Source organism: Schistocerca americana, chromosome 2 (genome assembly GCF_021461395.2).
Source record: "Schistocerca americana isolate TAMUIC-IGC-003095 chromosome 2, iqSchAmer2.1, whole genome shotgun sequence".
Taxonomy (NCBI): Eukaryota; Metazoa; Arthropoda; class Insecta; order Orthoptera; family Acrididae; genus Schistocerca; species Schistocerca americana.
This window is the reverse complement of record NC_060120.1, coordinates 573,229,474-573,249,088: the sequence shown is the minus strand read 5'-3', so window position 1 is coordinate 573,249,088 and position 19,615 is coordinate 573,229,474. Positions and strand designations below refer to the sequence as shown.

The 19,615-nt window shown below is 38.5% G+C and overlaps 1 protein-coding gene across 1 annotated transcript in view; it reads right to left on the bottom strand.

Moving 5' to 3' along the window:
- LOC124594191 (cytoplasmic dynein 2 heavy chain 1) overlaps positions 1-19,615 on the bottom strand; it is a 786,854-nt gene that overhangs the window by 651,919 nt on the left and 115,320 nt on the right. Inside the window, exons 11-12 of the mRNA XM_047132551.1 lie at positions 14,048-14,275; positions 5,292-5,390 (exon numbers count right to left, since the gene is read on the bottom strand). Coding sequence (XP_046988507.1) covers positions 5,292-5,390; positions 14,048-14,275 — 327 coding nt within the window. The remainder of the gene's footprint in view (positions 1-5,291; positions 5,391-14,047; positions 14,276-19,615) is intronic.

Here is a 19,615-nt window from a genome sequence, read left to right as displayed (position 1 = left end):
AGTCTTTAAATACATAAAAAATGGTACTCAGCAACAGAAGTGTACGAACTTTATCAGTGATCAAAGAAAAGAGGTAAAAACATTTCACATTTTTGGAAGATGATTTTACAATATATAGTTCTGGTAGAATGCATGAAACTGAGGAGTGAAGGTAACAACTCTTACATTAGTGGAAGTGTTGAGTTCTTGACGGGCACATACACAAGATTGAAAATTTTACTAGCTTTTGGATGAATATTTCTTTTAAGTTAGGGTGTATACACACACACACACACACACACACACACACACACACACACGCACACACATCTCACACATCTGTACAGCTACGTTCTGTTGGCTGTAACAGGATTGCAATTCTGCTCCTGCAGCTTGCCTGGGATAATTTATGTTGGGTGGAGTGAGTGAAAGGAGTTGGGGAGTGGGAGCAAAAGCTGTAGAAGGGTGTCGGGCACCTGTGACAAGTGGGAGGGTGGCAGCAGGTACATGGGATTCTGAATGAGATACAGGCAGCAGCACCAGTGAGTTTGTGCAGCAAACAGTGACTATGACATGATAATTATGTGGAGGACTGATTTGGGAGGAAGTTATAATGGGTCATTTAGGTATATCATGTTTGTTGTAGGCTGACGTTAAAAATAATAGAATTAATCCCAATAAGTGGTAAAAGATCCAAAATGAGAAAGAAAATCAAATAAGAATATTTTAAATTTTACTTTCATAAAATATAAAATTTGCTGTGCCTTCACCATAAACATTCTGTGCCAAAGAACAGTTATTGTGGAACAATACATTACACTGTAGCCAGTTGCACATTAAACACAAGTTATCACATGAAGTCTTATGAACTCTATATTGCAAAATTTGAGCTTTTTTCGAGAGCACCAGTGATGCTGCTACACCATAAGGTTACTATATCACGGAGGTGGTAAACGTGTCAATTGTAACGCATCACAGCTGTACTTATAGCAGGGATACAGTTCCAAATGAAAGAAAATTAAGTTTGCTCCTTCTCATTAAGCAATGATGAGGTCCAAGAAAAGACGCCAGAAGAATTTGCGCAAAACTAAAATCAAGAGCCTGGTAAGAAGATACAAGAAACTTTACACACATTTAATGCAATCTGCAGATTCCGAAATTGACTTGGTAATGGTTTTTGTAACATACGTCTAGCTTTCCGAGGTCAGTCAGGTTCTGAAAAACAGTCAGTAATGGAGTTCAGTGCTTGATGTGTAGCACAGAGCATTATTTTTTGTGCAAAATTCGATACTTCTGTCAAACAAAAGTATCATGATAGTGATACTTGTAAGTGCAAGAAATCCTACAACTCAAAAACATTGAAAATATCAAATTTTAAAGATGGAAACACATCAATACTGACAAGAGGATCGAAAACTTAAGCTACCTAATGTACGTGATAATAAAATGAACAACAGTTATGGGAGGAAGTGATCTAAAAGTAATAGTCAGCTATAAATGCCAATATGCAAACATTCAAGCAACTAGAAGAACCTTGAAAATGAGCAAATTAAAAAGGAAGATCTGATACAACCTGGTAAGACTGTCAACAAATGGCAAGACAAGGAAGTGGGTAAGACGACAGAAAAATGTCCAGGTACTTGGCAGCAGTTATGACCAACAACACTCTGCTGTCACAGGTCAGATTTAATTCAATACTTCTTTAAACAACATACTGAATGCTGTGCTGTAAAATCAGTTCTGGAAACTCTGTCCCTCATAATTATAACAGTTTACAGAGCACCCGCAGTAAACATTTCAAAGCTCCTTTCCTAGCTAGAAACAATTCCTATAGAACTTTAAAGAAACAACAGTAAGATTATATTATGTGGAGATTTTAACACTAATTCCATTCCAAGTAATAGTAGCCATGAACAGTCGAAACCATCATTGTTCACATTCAACTTATTCCCTATGATTGCATTCTGAACAAACGTAGATTGGCTCAGAAAGAAAATTTCTGATAATCCGTACCTGAACCCCACGTGTTACATGAAGTAAATGAACAGAGAGCAGGAAAGCAGCAAGTGATCACATCAAAGTTAAAAATGTCAGAACATTAAATGCTGAATCTAACACTAATTTAGAAATACTTTACAATGAAAACAACAGAAGAAGTATTACCAGGCAGACACTGAATGAGAAAATCACTTCATGCATAAGCTCTTTCCTCCAAATCTCTGCAGCCTGCTTGCCCCAAAGAGAGATTAAAATCAAACCAACCCCACAGGAAAGGAAATAGTGCTTGGCAAAAATAATGTAAAAACTATATGTAACATCACAAAAAGTGAGACAAATAGGAACACAAAATTAGAACAAATAGGGAAATCAAAGTCCTCTATAGTGGAATCAAAAAGTGGGAGTTTCAGAATTCAATGATTTTTTTCTCACTGCAGTTGGGAAAAAGAGAATACCACAATAACCAGTCTCCCGTACGAGCCATAGATGTGTCTGATCACCTGCAACATGTGACAAACAATGCACTTCATTTTGAAAGTGCAACTACTAAAAATAATCTTATAAAAATCATAAAATTAGTAAAATGTACCCAGTCCTCGGGGTTTTGAGGTATATCAAGTACAATTTTAAAATCCTCTCTACACTTAATAAGTCACACATTGTGCTATTTGTGTAACTTGCCAATGAAAGCTGGCATATTTCCTGATAGATGATGGCAAATCACAAAAGTGGAGAACGACATCTAACACCCAACTACATGCCCATCTCTCTGCTGCCAATGTTTTCAAAAGTGTTTGGGAGAATAGTTTATGACAGGTTTTATAAACACATTGCACAAAATGAATTACTGAACCTTTGCAGATTATCTTTTGTAAAGAGCCATACGCAGTCTCACTAATGAAATTTTAGATGAGTCAAATTTCACAAGGTATCCAGTGGGAATCTTTTGTTAGCACGCTAGGGCCTTTGATTGTGTAAAAATATGTTCTACACTATGACCTCAAAGAAAACAAATAGTTGTCCTAGCAGATATGTAAAGTTACTAAAAGAACATGCTACAAGGGTGTCTTCATATCTCTCAGGATATTCACATTATAGGACAAGATAGGGCGTCTCTCCTAAGGATCATCAGGTACATTTTCTCTTGTGTTTCAGCAAATATTCGCAAGTTCATTTTTGCATTGTGTGCCTGGAATCAGCCCAAACAAATAGTGCTTTTCACATCTTTCATGCGAAGCCCAGTCTCAACAACAAGTATTGGTTTGTTTCCTGTTACAGACAAAATTATTTTTAAGGTGGTATTTTACATGTGCATTCAATAGAGAGGTCCAAAATTACTACAGTGGGATATTCATTTTATCTATATGTATTAACAAGGACAGTAAAATACAAAGAATAAACAGAAGTCCATCATCAACTCAGTAGCACTGCATGTTTAGTGGTAGCAGTCAGTGCAGTACAGGGCAGTGCTGTCACAAATGGAGTACTGGTTATTCTTCATGTTTTACTGATCCTGTAAATACGTATCAATAAAATGAATATCACACTATCAAATGGGTATGTAAAATTCTGCTTTCAAAATAATTTTGTTTGTAACAGGAAACAAACTGGCACTTTCCATCAAAATTGTGCATCGCATGAAAGATGTAATGAGTAGTGTTTATTTGATCAAACTATCACTACACAATGTGAAAACGAAATTACAAATATCGGTTGAAACACCAGAGGAAATATGCCTGATGACTTTTAGGAGAGACATTCTGAATACAAGTGTTGTTGGTAGCCAACAATAGGACAATTTCTCAGACAAACTGTGACATTCACAACGATGACACAACAAAAAAATACACATATATATTTTCACCAAGGCTCTGCCACACTGGTAAAGATACATTAGGGAGTTACAACAAAGAAACACAGTAAGTTTCCCATCAATATAAATAGGGAGATCAATAATGTACACATCTTCAAAAGGAAACTAGAACCATTCTTAACAGACAAAAGTTTTGATAGAATAAACAAATTCTTATATTTGTAAAGTTGTCCTTAGTGTAAGAATAGTGGAACTGAAAATCTAACTTCACACTTAAGTAAAATACAAGGTGCAATCAGTACCACAAAGTTAAAATAATAAAACATAAATAAAAGTGTAAACAAAGTCCTGAATATGAAAATGAGGTATTCTTATTTATGTTATGAAGATAAAATGTTTCACTTTAATTGGTAAGATGAAATGTACTTTTATTTATTTCTGTCTTGAAGATAAAAATGTGTGCTTCTATTTATTTCTCATTTTAAGTATGCACATGCAATTTTTGCCAAAGCACATTGTGGTTGTAATATTACATACAGTTAAATGTACTACAAAATGACTACACTAAACTCTATATGATATTAAAAAAAATAAAAAACTCCAAAATTTATCTATAATAGAGCACAGCACCAAGAAACTAGTTGACAAAATTTAATGACGTATAAGTAGATATGCAAAATATATTTCCAATATGTTACACTCTACAATTATTTGTACTTGTTCTTTTTAAGCCAAATGAGAAGCTGCCTCAATAGGAAATTGGTGACAGTATTATCTATATGCTGTCTATAACAGTTTTCATATATCCAATAAGACCTCCTGAGAAAGTTTCAGTTTACATATACATATTCAGTAATACTATATTTATATTCTGACACTGTCCTTAACAATTGATTTTTAGTTTGACACAGTGTTTAAACGCATCTAGTGTCAGCATTATTCAAACTGACTTTAGTTTTACAGATTGTACGTGATACATAACCGATAATGACAATATTCTTTAATGTTTCATCTTCTCAAATTCTTTAATTGGTTGATTCAGGGGAGGGGACCAAATGGCGAGGTCACTGGTCCCATCAGATTAGAGAAGGGTGGGGGAGGAAGTCAGTCATGCCCATCCAATGGAAACATCCCAGCATTTGCCTGAAGTGATTTAGGGAAATCATGGAGAACCTAAATCAGGACGGTCGGATGTGGGTTTGAACCGTCATCCTCCCAAATGCGAATCCAGTGTGCTAACCAAAGCGCCACCTCGTTCAGTCCTCAAATTCTTTCTTGAAAAGTATCTATCAAAAGTAGCCATTGGAAAATGTCATTTTGAGAAAATGTCATTTTGAACTAGTGTAGCAGACTATTTTTTCCCACAATCACACAAGAACAAATTTTCTAGATAATGAGGCAGCACTAGCCACTAGGAATTGGAGTATACTTTGAACTAAGATTGTTAATTAGACGTGTGTGTGTACAAGTGAGTGTCTTAAAAATATGTACAGTGACTAACCTGTTTATCCACTTGATCAAATATATCACGTATATCCCTCAAAATTTCCTTCATCTTGTGTTGATACCGCAGGGAATCCGATTCCATCAGTGCAAGAACCTGCAACATGACACATAAGTTACCATTAGGTAACAATAGACACACTCCTTCCCCCCCCCCCCCCCCCCCCCTCCCCCTCCCCACGCAACCAGATATTTTCTATTACACATTGCTTTGGTCAAAGACCTTACTTTATGTATGTATTTTTGGAAAGTAGTGATAGACTAAAACCCAAAAATGAATCTTTGCCTTTTATGAGTAATGCTCTGAGATTCAATGGAGCTCACACAACGGTACAAACCTTCCAAATACATTAACATTATATGCCACATTGTATCTTAAAAATGGATGTCACCCTTTGGCAGAAAAGTATTTATCATTTGAGACCGCTGTTTGTTCCTCACTAAAGAAGTGGCAGCGTACTTATCTACGACCAACAAAGGTCTGGAGGTATATCACTTTGCACTTCAGTATAGACTATAATATTAGTTCAACTTTTATAATAATTGAAACAAAATGACAAGAAAAGAAAATGTCACCTCTGTGGACAAGTGGATTATCTGTGTTAGTCACAATTTTATTTTAAGGGCAATACATCTCCTTCTCATCTGATACATTTGCATTAAAAATATGGCTAGGTGACAGTTGTATGGTCCTTTTTATGTTTCTGTTGGCATGTGACAGTTCTGGTTGTGTAAATCAATTTGTAATAGGAACTTCTGCCTGGAAATAAGGCTACAGTTTACAGACATTAACTGTTTAGAAAAAACTGATACAGCCACCACAATAAATTATAATACTGTTTCAACGAACCTAGGTGGGCTCTTTGGGCACATCACTGCAAAGAGTGATAACATTAAACATTGATCAAACTTCAAACTAAATGGTTTTTGAACCACAAGAAACAAAAAATCAAAAACTTTCTGGAGTAGTTAATTTGTTGCATTAGTCACTATTTTATTTGAATGGCAGGGCGGATTTAAAGGACACGCTCTTAACATGTGATGAATTTGTCTTAAAATAATTGTTACATACATTAAAATTATTGTTAGGTGATAGCTGCTACGTAACATTTTGTTTCTGTTGTCAAGTGGCACTTTCTAGTGAGCCATTTAATTTGGCATGTGAAATTATGCCTGGGAATAAATGTACAGTTCATGGACATTAATTACTTAGAATAAAATAGCTACAGCCTCCACAAGTAATCATAATACTGCTTTCAAATAATCTAGATAGCTCTATTCCGTAAAACAGTAGGGAATTATCATTATTTTCATATTGAACTAGATGTACCCAGTATGTCTTGCAATAGCGTGGGAAGCAAAAAAAAGTTATTTCATAATCTATTTATTGGCGAGTTTTTGGATACACAATAGTTTTGGTTTTTCCATCTGGTGCACACAAATAAGTCAGATAGTTTCCCACACCATATACAGTTGTTCATGTGGGAAGCATGGATTTTCCAAATTTAGTCTGTCAATTGTAGTGGTTGTCCCTGTGCCTTCATGGTCATTTCAAATGTGAGTCAGAATGGAAATTGCACTGGAACTCATATGGCATATATGTTGGAATCGCTGGTATGCGATTAGGAACATTTAAATTTCCATTCACTTGTTCTTAACAGCAAATCTCGGAAAGTTCTTGACCGAATGATTTGAAAGTTTTGACGCAACATTGCGAAATGTGTTGCAAATAGCTTTAGTAGTAAAGAAGTCATAAAACAAAAGCTATGCCTCATATGTTGGTTTCTCCTGAATCTCAATGTTTACCAGGAGGTTTGAACAAAACTACGGAGATTCTTCGGGAACTCAAATGGAGGGAAGGCGGCATTCTTTTTGGGAAATACTACAAAGAAAATTTAGACAACCGGCATTAGAAGCTGACTGTTGAACAATTTTGCTCCTGCCAACATATGTCACGCATAAGAACCACAAACATAAGATACGGGAGATTAGGGCTCAAACGGAGGTGTACAGTCGTTTTTCCCTTGCTCTATTTGCGAGTGGAGCAGAAGGGGAAATGACAAGTAGTGGTATGGGGTACCCTCTGCCACACACCTTATGGTGGCTTGCAGGGTATCTATGTAGATGTAGATGTAGATGTACTCCTTTTTAAGGGCTATGAACCTTCATAAGTGTGCAGAGAACAACTCACCACCGAGCGAGGTGGCGCAGTGGTTAGCACACTGGACTCGCATTCGGGAGGACGACGGTTCAATCCCGTCTCCGGCCATCCTGATTTAGGTTTTCCCTGATTTCCCTAAATCGTTTCAGGCAAATGCCGGGATGGTTCCTTTGAAAGGGCACGGCCGATTTCCTTCCCAATCCTTCCCTAACCCGAGCTTGTGCTCCGTCTCTAATGACCTCGTTGTCGACGGGACGTTAAACACTAACCACCACCACCACAACTCACCAAAGTTTCATCACAGCTGGATCAATGGTTTACACTGAGTTTCCTGGTGTACAATGTGTCAAACAAAACCTTTGTTATCTATTCCTAAGTGGTACAATTGTCTATTCAGTTTATGAATGAAACCAAAAAAATCAAATAGTACATTGTTTAATGAAACTGAATGATCAGTATGAAAGGCAGACAGATACACTGAGAAATAAAAATAAAAAGAGAATACGACCATTTAACTAAGAGAAACTGTTGGTCACCTCATGTGAAAGATGTTGCTTTGTTGTGCTCCATATCTTACATCTTTTCCATGAGATGTACTGACACTGGACACTGGAATGTTCGTCTTTGGCATGCTAGTGTAAAAGGTGCATCAGATAAATTCATCTCAAAAACTTGGGTACAAAAAGTTAATATAAAATTTAAATGTGTTTTTCCTAGTGACTGTACCAAAACTCATGGATACATTGTCATATAATGTGTGTTTTTGTACACTGCGCCATAAAAAATTTATTTTGTGCTATTGCACCAACTGTTGTCAACATTTGTGCTTTATACAATTTTAGCAGTACTATTCTCACTTAAATTATCATACACCCCCAAGAATCAAGAGAGCAATGCATGATGCCTTCAATGACTACCGTAACACAATACTGTCAAGTGGTCTTTCACAGAACTCAAAGAAATTATTATCATATGTAGAGGCTGTTATTGGCGCCAAAGATAGTGTCCAGTCCCTAGTGAATGAGACAGGAACTGATATTGAGGGTAGCAAAGCAAAAACTAAAATTCTTAACTCCATTTTCAAATGTTCCTTTACAAAGGAAAACCCAGGAGAATTGCCCCAATTTAATTGTCATACAAGAAGGCTAGTAGAAATTATACACAAAACAATACTATTTTCTGTCATAAAATCTTTGAGAAATTCCTGTCTGATCCTAGTATAAAACAATACTACTTTCTGTCATAAAATCTGAGAAATGCCTGTCTGAGTCTAGCCTGTGTGATCCTAGGTACAGATTTATTGTGCCATGAAAGAAGAGTGCATCGGTGTTTTAAATGAGAGGACGGAAGTGTCTACAGGGCATTTCTGGGCACACTTCAGCAATATCTTCCTTAAGAAGCTGCCACCAACATATTTCACAAGCAGCATAGGATTCATGCATGCTATTTTCATTCAGATTGCAGTGTAAGTTATTGTAAGCTAGAATGGGCTAGGACCAGACAGTCAATTCTAAAAGATTTTATGGCAGAAAGTAGTACTATTGATGCTGAGCATAAGGGTAGGTTATAACTCAGGACTTATGTAATCTTTATATTTCTGTCAGTATAAGATAGACAGTTTTATCTGGTTTCCTTGTTTTTAGCACTTGAAAATGAGATAATGTTGTCCCAAACCATGTTGTGGCAATAATCACATGATCGACAACTGCGCTGAATGTCCTACATATTGTCTCAATATTGTTTCACTTTTGTTTCGCTACGTGTTGAAGACACTCACCACAGTGCTCCTCAAACACCCATTCTACACTCAGACAGCATGCATTCTGATACTGCATACACCATGTGTGTGTCTGACTAGCAGTCACTCCTTGCCAGATGATGCTGCTATGACATGGACAGCTTTATATTGATAGTTGGTTGGTGGCAATAATGTTCAGCCTGATCAGTGTATTATAACTAGCATATAGTGTTACATTTAGTTTCCCCTTTCAACATTGTCAGCATTTATTGAATGAACACTAGTTTCAAGTTTTTAAGCATCTACAACACCAAAAATTTCAATAAATTAGTAAGTTTTATCTTAGATTCTTCTGTTCCCTAACAAAAATCTCATTTTGTGTACTACTTTAAAAGAGAATCAGCAAGCTTATTTTGAAGTTATTATCTTCTGTTCTGTAAGACAATGCACCAGAAACACTTTAACCTCAATGTGAATGGTGTTCTCAGGCATAGGATGAGATAGTTGACATTTGTTAGGAAATGTAAGTCGCCCTGACTACTGTCAAATGACAGGAAGCTGCTGTAAATGTGTGTTGGGAAGGTTCCCAAGAATCGTGTACCACAGATACTAAAGAAACCTCACATACCATCTTCTCTTGTGGATCCTGTGCCCTCTACAGGGCAAACAGCATATATCACTACTCATTCACTTGACTGTGAGTTGTGTGTCAGTGGTAGAGCTAGATATCCTGTAGAGCTGAGATAGGATCCATGACAAACTTAGGGTGTTATAACCAACCACCTAAACAACAATACTAATGTGCTGACCTCTACAAAAGCTAACACTGAGCCAGTGAATTCACTTCACTTTAGCAAACCTACTGTGTACTGTGTCAGGAACAGGTAAACACAAAAGGGTAGGGTTCTATAAAGCATCATCAGTTCAAATTCAGGGCAAATAATTTCAGCCCTTAGGGACATGGCAGCAAGGAATGGGATGGAACACCAGATGCACTCAGTGTGTATGCCTAGGGATCTCATCAAATTTAATATGTTATTCTGACATCCTGTAACCCTTCCATTAAATTGACTTTGAATAAAGTGAAATATGGCACAATGAGTCACAGGCCTACTGTCTGGAGAGCAGACTGCAGTGACAGCTATGTGACAACTTATGAAGTCACAACCCACCTGGAAACAGTGCCCTCATTTGCTACTGTCTGAGCAATGCACATGCGTATCGGGTAGTGCACATTTTCTGGGTTGTGGTTGAAATGCTCGGATCAGAGGCTCTCTAGTTGTAGCAGGAAGAGTCAAGTGATATCAATAGCTGAGTGCAGTCGCAAATGTCTAGTCACTGTGTAATTATAAGATACAATTGTGTTACTCTTTCTGAGAATTTTCTTAAATGTTGGTATTGACTACCTGATAAACTGTGTTCAACATCATGATTATTCAAGAGTGTCCTGTATTGATTTATACAAGTGACATATTGTGTAATACCTTGTGTGTAATGTTAACAGTTCTGTGCCAAGAAGTACAGCACTTAATAAAAAAAGTATCCCTTGGAAAAAAAGTTGTGTGCTCTTTTCTGAAAGGTAGTCACGTATTTTTCTATGATCATCACAGTTGCAAAACCGCTTCACAAATGAAGCCAGTAATAAGCATTATCTTCTGCAGCAAGAGAGTCATCTTTAGACTGCGAATGTACCTGATGACTGCGAATGTACCTGATGAAGTACCTCTCAAACAACAGCCTTCGCATGTATGATTAGCCTGTTACAACCAACCACATGAGCACAGTTCTTACAGAGCAGGGATGTTGTAAGCGACTGAGGAAACAGCATGAAACCAACTGGTGATAGCGATGCACATCTGAACAAATTATGCTGTCATCTGGGCTATAAGGTCATTCTCAGATCATTCCAGCAACCTTCAGGGAAGGATGAGAAGACCAGCCTTCCTCACAGAGTTTCAACAAACCTCAAAATTTGCAGCATTATTTTCAGAACTGATTGTAACCCCCTGGCTTTGAGTCAAGCAGAAGACTGAGCCAGACACTTATAAGGTTTTCTGATAAGCTTTTCTGTGACTTCCTGGACTTGCACCGTATGGTTCAGAATTGTAGTGTCCCCACAAATACACTCCTGGAAATGGAAAAAAGAACACATTGACACCGGTGTGTCAGACCCACCATACTTGCTACGGACACTGCGAGAGTGCTGTACAAGCAATGATCACACGCACGGCACAGTGGACACACCAGGAACCGCGGTGTTGGCCGTCGAATGGCGCTAGCTGCGCAGCATTTGTGCACCGCCGCCGTCAGTGTCAGCCAGTTTGCCGTGGCATACGGAGCTCCATCGCGGTCTTTAACACTGGTAGCATGCCGCGACAGCGTGGACGTGAACCGTATGTGCAGTTGACGGACTTTGAGCGAGGGCGTATAGTGGGCATGCAGGAGGCCGGGTGGACGTACCGCCGAATTGCTCAACACGTGGGGCGTGACGTCTCCACAGTACATCGATGTTGTCGCCAGTGGTCGGCGGAAGGTGCACGTGCCCGTCGACCTGGGACCGGACCGCAGCGACGCACAGATGCACGCCAAGACCGTAAGATCCTACGCAGTGCCGTAGGGGACCGCACCGCCACTTCCCAGCAAATTAGGGACACTGTTGCTCCTGGGGTATCGGCGAGGACCATTCGCAACCGTCTCCATGAAGCTGGGCTACGGTCCCGCACACCGTTAGGCCGTCTTCCACTCACGCCCCAACATCGTGCAGCCCGCCTCCAGTGGTGTCGCGACAGGCGTGAATGGAGGGACGAATGGAGACGTGTCGCCTTCAGCGATGAGAGTCGCTTCTGCCTTGGTGCCAATGATGGTTGTATGCGTGTTTGGCGCCGTGCAGGTGAGCGCCACAATCAGGACTGCATACGACCGAGGCACACAGGGCCAACACCCGGCATCATGGTGTGGGGAGCGATCTCCTACACTGGCCGTACACCACTGGTGATCGTCGAGGGGACACTGAATAGTGCACGGTACATCCAAACCGTCATCGAACCCATCGTTCTACCATTCCTAGACCGGCAAGGGAACTTGCTGTTCTAACAAGACAATGCATGTCCGCATGTATTCCGTGCCACCCAGCGTGCTCTAGAAGGTGTACGTCAACTACCCTGGCCAGCAAGATCTCCGGATTTGTCCCCCATTGAGCATGTTTGGGACTGGATGAAGCGTCGTCTCACGCGGTCTGCACGTCCAGCACGAACGCTGGTCCAACTGAGGCACCAGGTGGAAATGGCATGGCAAGCCGTTTCACAGGACTACATCCAGCATCTCTACGATCGTCTCCATGGGAGAATAGCAGCCTGCATTGCTGCGAAAGGTGGATATACACTGTACTAGTGCCGACATTGTGCATGCTCTGTTGCCTGTGTCTATGTGCCTGTGGTTCTGTCAGTGTGATCATGTGATGTATCTGACCCCAGGAATGTGTCAATAAAGTTTCCCCTTCCTGGGACAATGAATTCACGGTGTTCTTATTTCAATTTCCAGGAGTGTAGGTCAGGTGTGCATTACACATAGAGCCTGCTACTCAGGTAGCTGATTTTGAACATAGTTCAGATTAGGTGACTATCCCTCCAATTCAGATGACAATATATCTATGAGACCTGGTAGCATCAGATTAAGATCGAAAGAAATACCCCCCCCCCCCTCCCCCTGCAGGCAAGAGTACAAAATCCTAGTAATTAACTCCCAAAGGATTTGTAACTAATTGCCAGCTTTGAAGTGCTTCTAAAAAGCAGTGGAGTTCATGTAATACTAAATACAGAAGACTAATTAAAACCTGACATTGACAGCAGTGAGATTTTAGGGGAAAATTTAAGTAGCTGTCAAAAGAACAAGCTAATGGGAAATGATGGAGAAGCTGCATTTGCCGAAGTAGGTAAGACAATAAAATTCACTGAATTCACTGAGATAACAAACTGAAACTGCATGTGAGATTGTTGGGCAAGATTCAGAATGAAAGGTGAGGATAAACTTACATTCAGAACCTTCAATTGATCAAAAGACAAACAACAGAAAACTTTACAGGAAGCCTAGTAGCACTACTCCATAAGTTCCATAACTGTACTGTCATCAGTGAAGAGATTTTAAAGATCAAACAATCAAATGGGAAAATTACAATTTGTATTGAGTTGCATGTTTGTCCTACCAATGGTTACTCAAAAAACTTGACTTATATGCAAGTATGTACAACATTAATATGCTGTGCATGCTAACAGGAAATAGGCCTTTTTTCTGTTTGGATGATTTGAGAACAGGTCCTGATACCCAAAAGTAGTCATCAGTTAAATAAAAAGAACTGAATTTCACAACTTTGAGGATTTTTCTACATCAAACTAATGAGGAAATACTGAATTGAGTTGTGCAGAAAAGTAATATGTACCAGAACTTAACCAGAAGAAGGGGTCAGTTAATAGAACACATCCTAAGATATCAAGGAATTATCAATTTATTATCAAGACATGCCTTAAGGACCAAGTCAAACATCTGACTTGGCACATGCTCCCATGTTCCTTCTGAACTTCACACAGGCTTTCTCATTAAGCTATGAGAATAGCACTCTGTCATTTCGGCATACAGAGGACTTCAGCACAGCCTCAGTGTGAGAAGGATGATCTTATTCTTCAGTGGAGATGAGTTGAACGTTTGCATCCAGGATAAATACCTGGTCTATAGCACAGTTTCAATCTTCACTAATGTTCAATGCATATATTCTACAAAAAATATTGTTTTGTCCCAAACTGGCTTATGTAAACAGCAAATATGCAGTGATAGAAACCATCATTTAAAAAACAGAACAGACCTTATTCCGAAGATTGCAGTGATAAGCAGCAAGAATGCTGTTCTCTCGTGAAAGACGTTCAACAGCAGCTTGAAGACGAGACAAATAGCCCTCTACAGTTTGACTATCTCCCCATGTGACATCGCCTTGTTCTTGAACAAGTCGCTCCAATTCCCGTGCTGCCACCAACATCATTGGCCTTTGTGAAGGTATCATTCGATCTCCAATAGTGTTATGAAAATTTGCTATCTGTAAGTAAATATTAAAACATCTGATAAATGGCTGGAAATCCAAATCACATGTTCTAATTAGTAAATACAAGTAAAGGAAATTACAAAAATTACTGAACTGTATGTATTTTTTAAAACTATAAGCAATAAATTGAGCTCCTGAATGAAAACATTTTCTTCATATTTTCTAAAGAAACTAAAATTAAAAAACACAGATTAATTTGTTGAAATTGCCTCTCATTTAGAATAACAATGGGAAATATATTGCATGATATGTGCTATTGCCATTAGAGGCGGGATTACACAGTGGGGAAAACATTGATGTATAGCAGTGCAAATTAAAAGATCATCATTACATTACATCAATACTTGTTCCATAGATCACGAATATGACATTTCGTAATAATGTGGAACATGTCAGATTGACATAAGGTTTCTTTACACAACATATTTATTTACCTTTTTTTTACAATTACTACTTCATATGTAAAACTTCATCTGTTGAACAGAAGGCGTTGTCACTCAGAAATTCTTTTAATTTGTTCGTAAATGCTGGCTGGTTATCTGTCAGACTATTAATGCTATTTAGTAAATGGCCAAAGACTTTTGTGGTAGCATAATTCACCCCTTTCTGTGCCAAAGTCAGATTTAACCCAGAATAGTGAAGGTCGTCCTTCCTTCTGCCTTGTACATATGCAGTTTGCTATTATTTTTGAACTGAGATGGGTTATTAATAACAAATTTCATAAGTGAATATATGTCTTGTGAAGCTACTGTGACTAAGCATAGTTCCTTAAATAAATGTCTGCAAGATGATCTTGGGTGGGCTCCAGGTATTATTCTGCACCACAATGATTTGAGTTTTGGAGGAAGTATGTTGGTGATAGCATGATTAGGACTGACAGTAAAGATACCCTATCCACATTCCTTCAAAACCTCAACACCTTCTCCACATTTCACTTCTACAAGTACTCCTCAGACCAACATGCCACTTACTCAATGTCTACCTCCAGTTCATGGATGGCTCAATGAGTACTTCTGTCCACATAAAACATACCAGCCACCAATGATATCTCCATTCCAGTAGCTGCCATCCACACACAAAGAAATCCCTTATTTACAACCTAGCCACATATGGTCATCACATCTGCAGTGACTAGCAGTCTCTTTCCCTGTATGTCAAGGGTCTTGCTGAGGTCTTAGCAGACTTATCTTCCACACACTGGCTCCACTGTCATCCAAATTAGTCACCTACCCACAGATCAGCTGCAAAGAAGCACCCTCCTCACAACTCAGTACCATCCAGAACTGGAGCAAATGAAACACATTCTCTACCAGAGTTTCAACTGCTTCTCATGAAGCCCAGATATGAGAAATATCCTCTCCACCTCCTCCACAGTGGTGTTCCAACATTCACCCAACCTACCGCATTTACTTGGATCTAAGCCGCACTCGAATCTAAGCCGCACCTGAAAAATTAGACTCAAAATCAAGGAAAAAAATTTTTCACGAGTCTAAGCTGCTCCTGAAATTTGAGACTCAAAATTCAGAGTGAGAGAAAAGTTTTAGACTGCCCTCCAAATCGAAACAAAGTTGGTCCATTGTAACATGAAAAACAACTGAGGTCAAATGGATGAAGATACAGCTACAGTAGTTTGGTTCGAGTCGTAAGCTTAACAGTTAAGCTTTACCAAGCAGCATTGCTATGTGTCAGGCGCTCTGTCCGTATTTATTTGAGTAGCCTTCCTTTTTCACGTGCTTCGTCTGGTTTGAATCGATTGCTTATTTTGCTTTGATCAGATAAGTGCCGTTCTCTTTGTTATAGGGATTTACGTCACTCTAAGCTGAAAAGGCATTATTGTACTGTGTCATGCATTGATTGTCGCAGTCTGATAATGAGTGTTTACGAGCTGACGCCGCTCGCGGCATGGCTTGCTTTTGTGCGCGTTACCATGGCTTACAATAAAAACAAAAACAAAAAAAGAGAGGAATTGTCTCATAAGCGAAACAATGGCAAGAGACTGCTATTTGTTGCTACTTACACTGCTGCTTTGTTTGATAACAATCAACAAGAACCAAATCATAGACTGCGTATGATAGAAGATGTTCTGAACGAGAGTTTAGCGAAAATTTTTCTCCATTTGAAAATCTTTGCAGACGCCCCTTTAGTACGTTACATTCTGCACAGAAATTAGAGTCATCTTAAGATTTAAAAATCTATTCAGTTGTCGTGCTTCATTTCTGACTATCACTATTCAGCGTAAGAATAGTATGAATATAAACATGCCATGATATGTATATTCTTTCAGGTTTGCTGTTGTCTCACTTTAGTTTCATAGTTTATTAGGCAGACAAGGTTTAAATGAGATAGCAGCAAACACATAAGAATACATGGCATAATGTTTACATTCTTCTACCTTTTCTTTTAATTTATTTACTGACACAGAGGTTTTGGCACCAGTATTTATCTTTGTACCTGCAAAGCATACCTGTGTTGTGCTACATATATTTGATGGCAGAAGTTGGTTGTGGCAACATCTACCAACATTTTTCAGAACTTCCGCTTACTTTGCACTCGATTCTAAGCCACAGGCGGTTTTTTGGATTACAAAAACTGTAAAAAAAAGTGCGGCTTAGAGTCGAGTAAATACGGTATGCCATATCCTTTCCCCTCCATGTACTATCTCTCCACCTCTATTCCCAACTTCATGTTCAATGGCCCCTATCCCTGTAAAAGAGCCAGATGCAAGACATGTCTCATACATTCTCTTGCTCTCATCTACTCCAGTTCTGTCAAGGAATTTCCTAGCTCATCAAAGGCTTGGCCACCTGAGTAAGCAACTATGCAGTCTATCAACATAGCTGCAACCACTGCACAGCATTCTAGGTGAGCATCGCCATTAACAAATTGTCTGTCAACATCAATGGCCACAGCCAAACTGAGGCTTCACACATCTGCACACCCCCACAGTACTTCATTTTCCTCCACTCTTACCCTCCTATCCCTCTCCCTCTCCATCCTGCACCTATTCTGCATCCCCAACTGGCATCATTACTCACCACAGTCAGGGCTTGAAACTCAGAGATGACAATGTCCATGTTTGTGTCAGTTATGTATATGTGAGTATGTGTATGTATTTCTACATCTGACAACGGACTTTGTCCAATAGCTAATCGAACTGCCTATTTTTACATCTACTTTTAAATGTGCTGCTCAATATCTCCTCTCTGTGGTGGATATTAATCTATACTAACTCAAACGAACTGTTGTACTAGCTAAACATCTATCCATAGCATAGGAGACTATTCTTCCAAACTTGAGCTACCTGTCTTCGACTATTCTTCCAAACTTGCACTACTTGTCTCTGCTCAGAGGTAAATATTTTAAGTTCCTCTTTGAGATATGATACAAGTGCCTCTTTATGTAGTTTATTAAGCATGTAAATCTTTCAGCTTTTTGAAGCTACCCTTTGACCTTCCCTTGTCATTTCATACCTTAATTTTTCAGCTAATTAATGACAATGTATCATTTACCCACTTCCTGGAGACTGAAATGATTTACAGCTCTGCTCACTTACATCGTTCTTTAGTAATTTTATGCACTGCTTTTTACGTAGAGCTCTGTATGACATACATTTGTCTTTGGCAGCATTGTCATCTATTTGTACCATTTTCTTCATTATTTTCTTATCTTTCTAACCCAAACAACAAATGTTTGGCTTTAAATGTTAAGTTCTTAATGTAAAATTAGAAAATAGTGTTTTCTGGTGAGACATACTGATTTTAATTGAATATAATTTTCAATTGATTAATTAAGTCATTTTCTTTGCATTAGAAATATTCAGCCATGTATTTCCACTCTAAATTTTCTGATGCAAAGCCTGTGCTCACTTAACAGAATTAAGAAATCAGACCCTAAATTCTCTGATAATGATGATGCTTTTTGGGTCAGGAAAAATATGATAATGAATGAATCAGAGATGGTAAAATAAAGTGCATTTACTAATCTGTTTTAGGACTCATTCAAAGCACCTCACCAGGCTTGGTGAACCACTTCACCATTCAAGATATATGCTAATAATATATAAGATAATAATTGGAAGATTACCTATTCATCATCAGCATTATCTGAATGAAAGTAATCCATGAATGTCATTAAGTTATTCCTACCAATGAGTTGATTCCATTATCAGTTCAATTCAGCTACTTTCTGATGAGTCATATTCTCTACTTTGAAAAGATACCTAGGATTACACTGAAGAGTTGAGAAAAAGATTGCCATGATGTCTGTCTATGATGCAAGCCATACAAAGTGTGTTTCTATGAAAGATGACACACTTAGAGGCCTATTTTCATGAAATACACAATACCATAGGACAGAGTCCAAGACTTCTCAGATTATTTTGCTATGATCAAAAGTCAACCCAAACTGAGAGCCTATCAAATGAAAAGTTTTGGCTTTCATTTGAATTTTCTGAGAAGTCTGTTTGCAAATTGCATTCATTGTGACTGACCCTAAGAAAATAGAAGTATGAATGAATATTCACCATGGAGCAAAAGTAGACAGTATATGTTCATTAACCTCACACACTATAAATCAAAATATTCTCGACTGCTGCTGGCATAAATGCAAATTACGTGTGAAAAGTCTTATATTAACTCAGTAAGGAGCAGGCATATACAGAAAATTATTGCTAGGAGAGTACAAGAGGATAGGGCAGGGACAGCCAAGAATTCTGCATGCACGCAGTGCTCTCACTCGTGTGCGGAGTTCTGTCACACGGCTGCACACTTTCCCCACTATCATGCCATGCAGTCTGAGCAGGATACTGTGAATGCTGTTAGACAGCAGCACAATCATACAAGGAACAGTCAAGTCCACTTAAAGTGGGAGGTCTGCACTCCATTCTGTACGTTCTAATTTTTGGTCCTGCTTTCCTTCTGCCTTCAGAAACTCAATAGTGAGTCTTAAATAAGAAAATAATTCCAGGCATGACCCTTGACTAAAATATAAAGTATTTGCAATAATATGTAACATTTCCATACTCTCTGTTCAGTAAGATTAAAAACTGCTGCAACTGACATTGTAATAATGTGTGCAATTCACAAAAATTTACTGTTATTACCATCGATTCCATCACGTGCTCTATGTCTGCATATTTAGCACAGAGTGCTTCTTGATTTACAGAAGAACAAATTCCATACAAATTATCTTTCAATCACAAAAATCTTTGGCTCTTTCGTCATTGACTAATTCTTTAAATTCTTTATGCATTGTTCTCTCATGTCTTTCCATAGCAAGATTCTAAAACACAAAGGCTCATGTAGTGTTGACGGAATTTCAAATAGAATTCCGGTA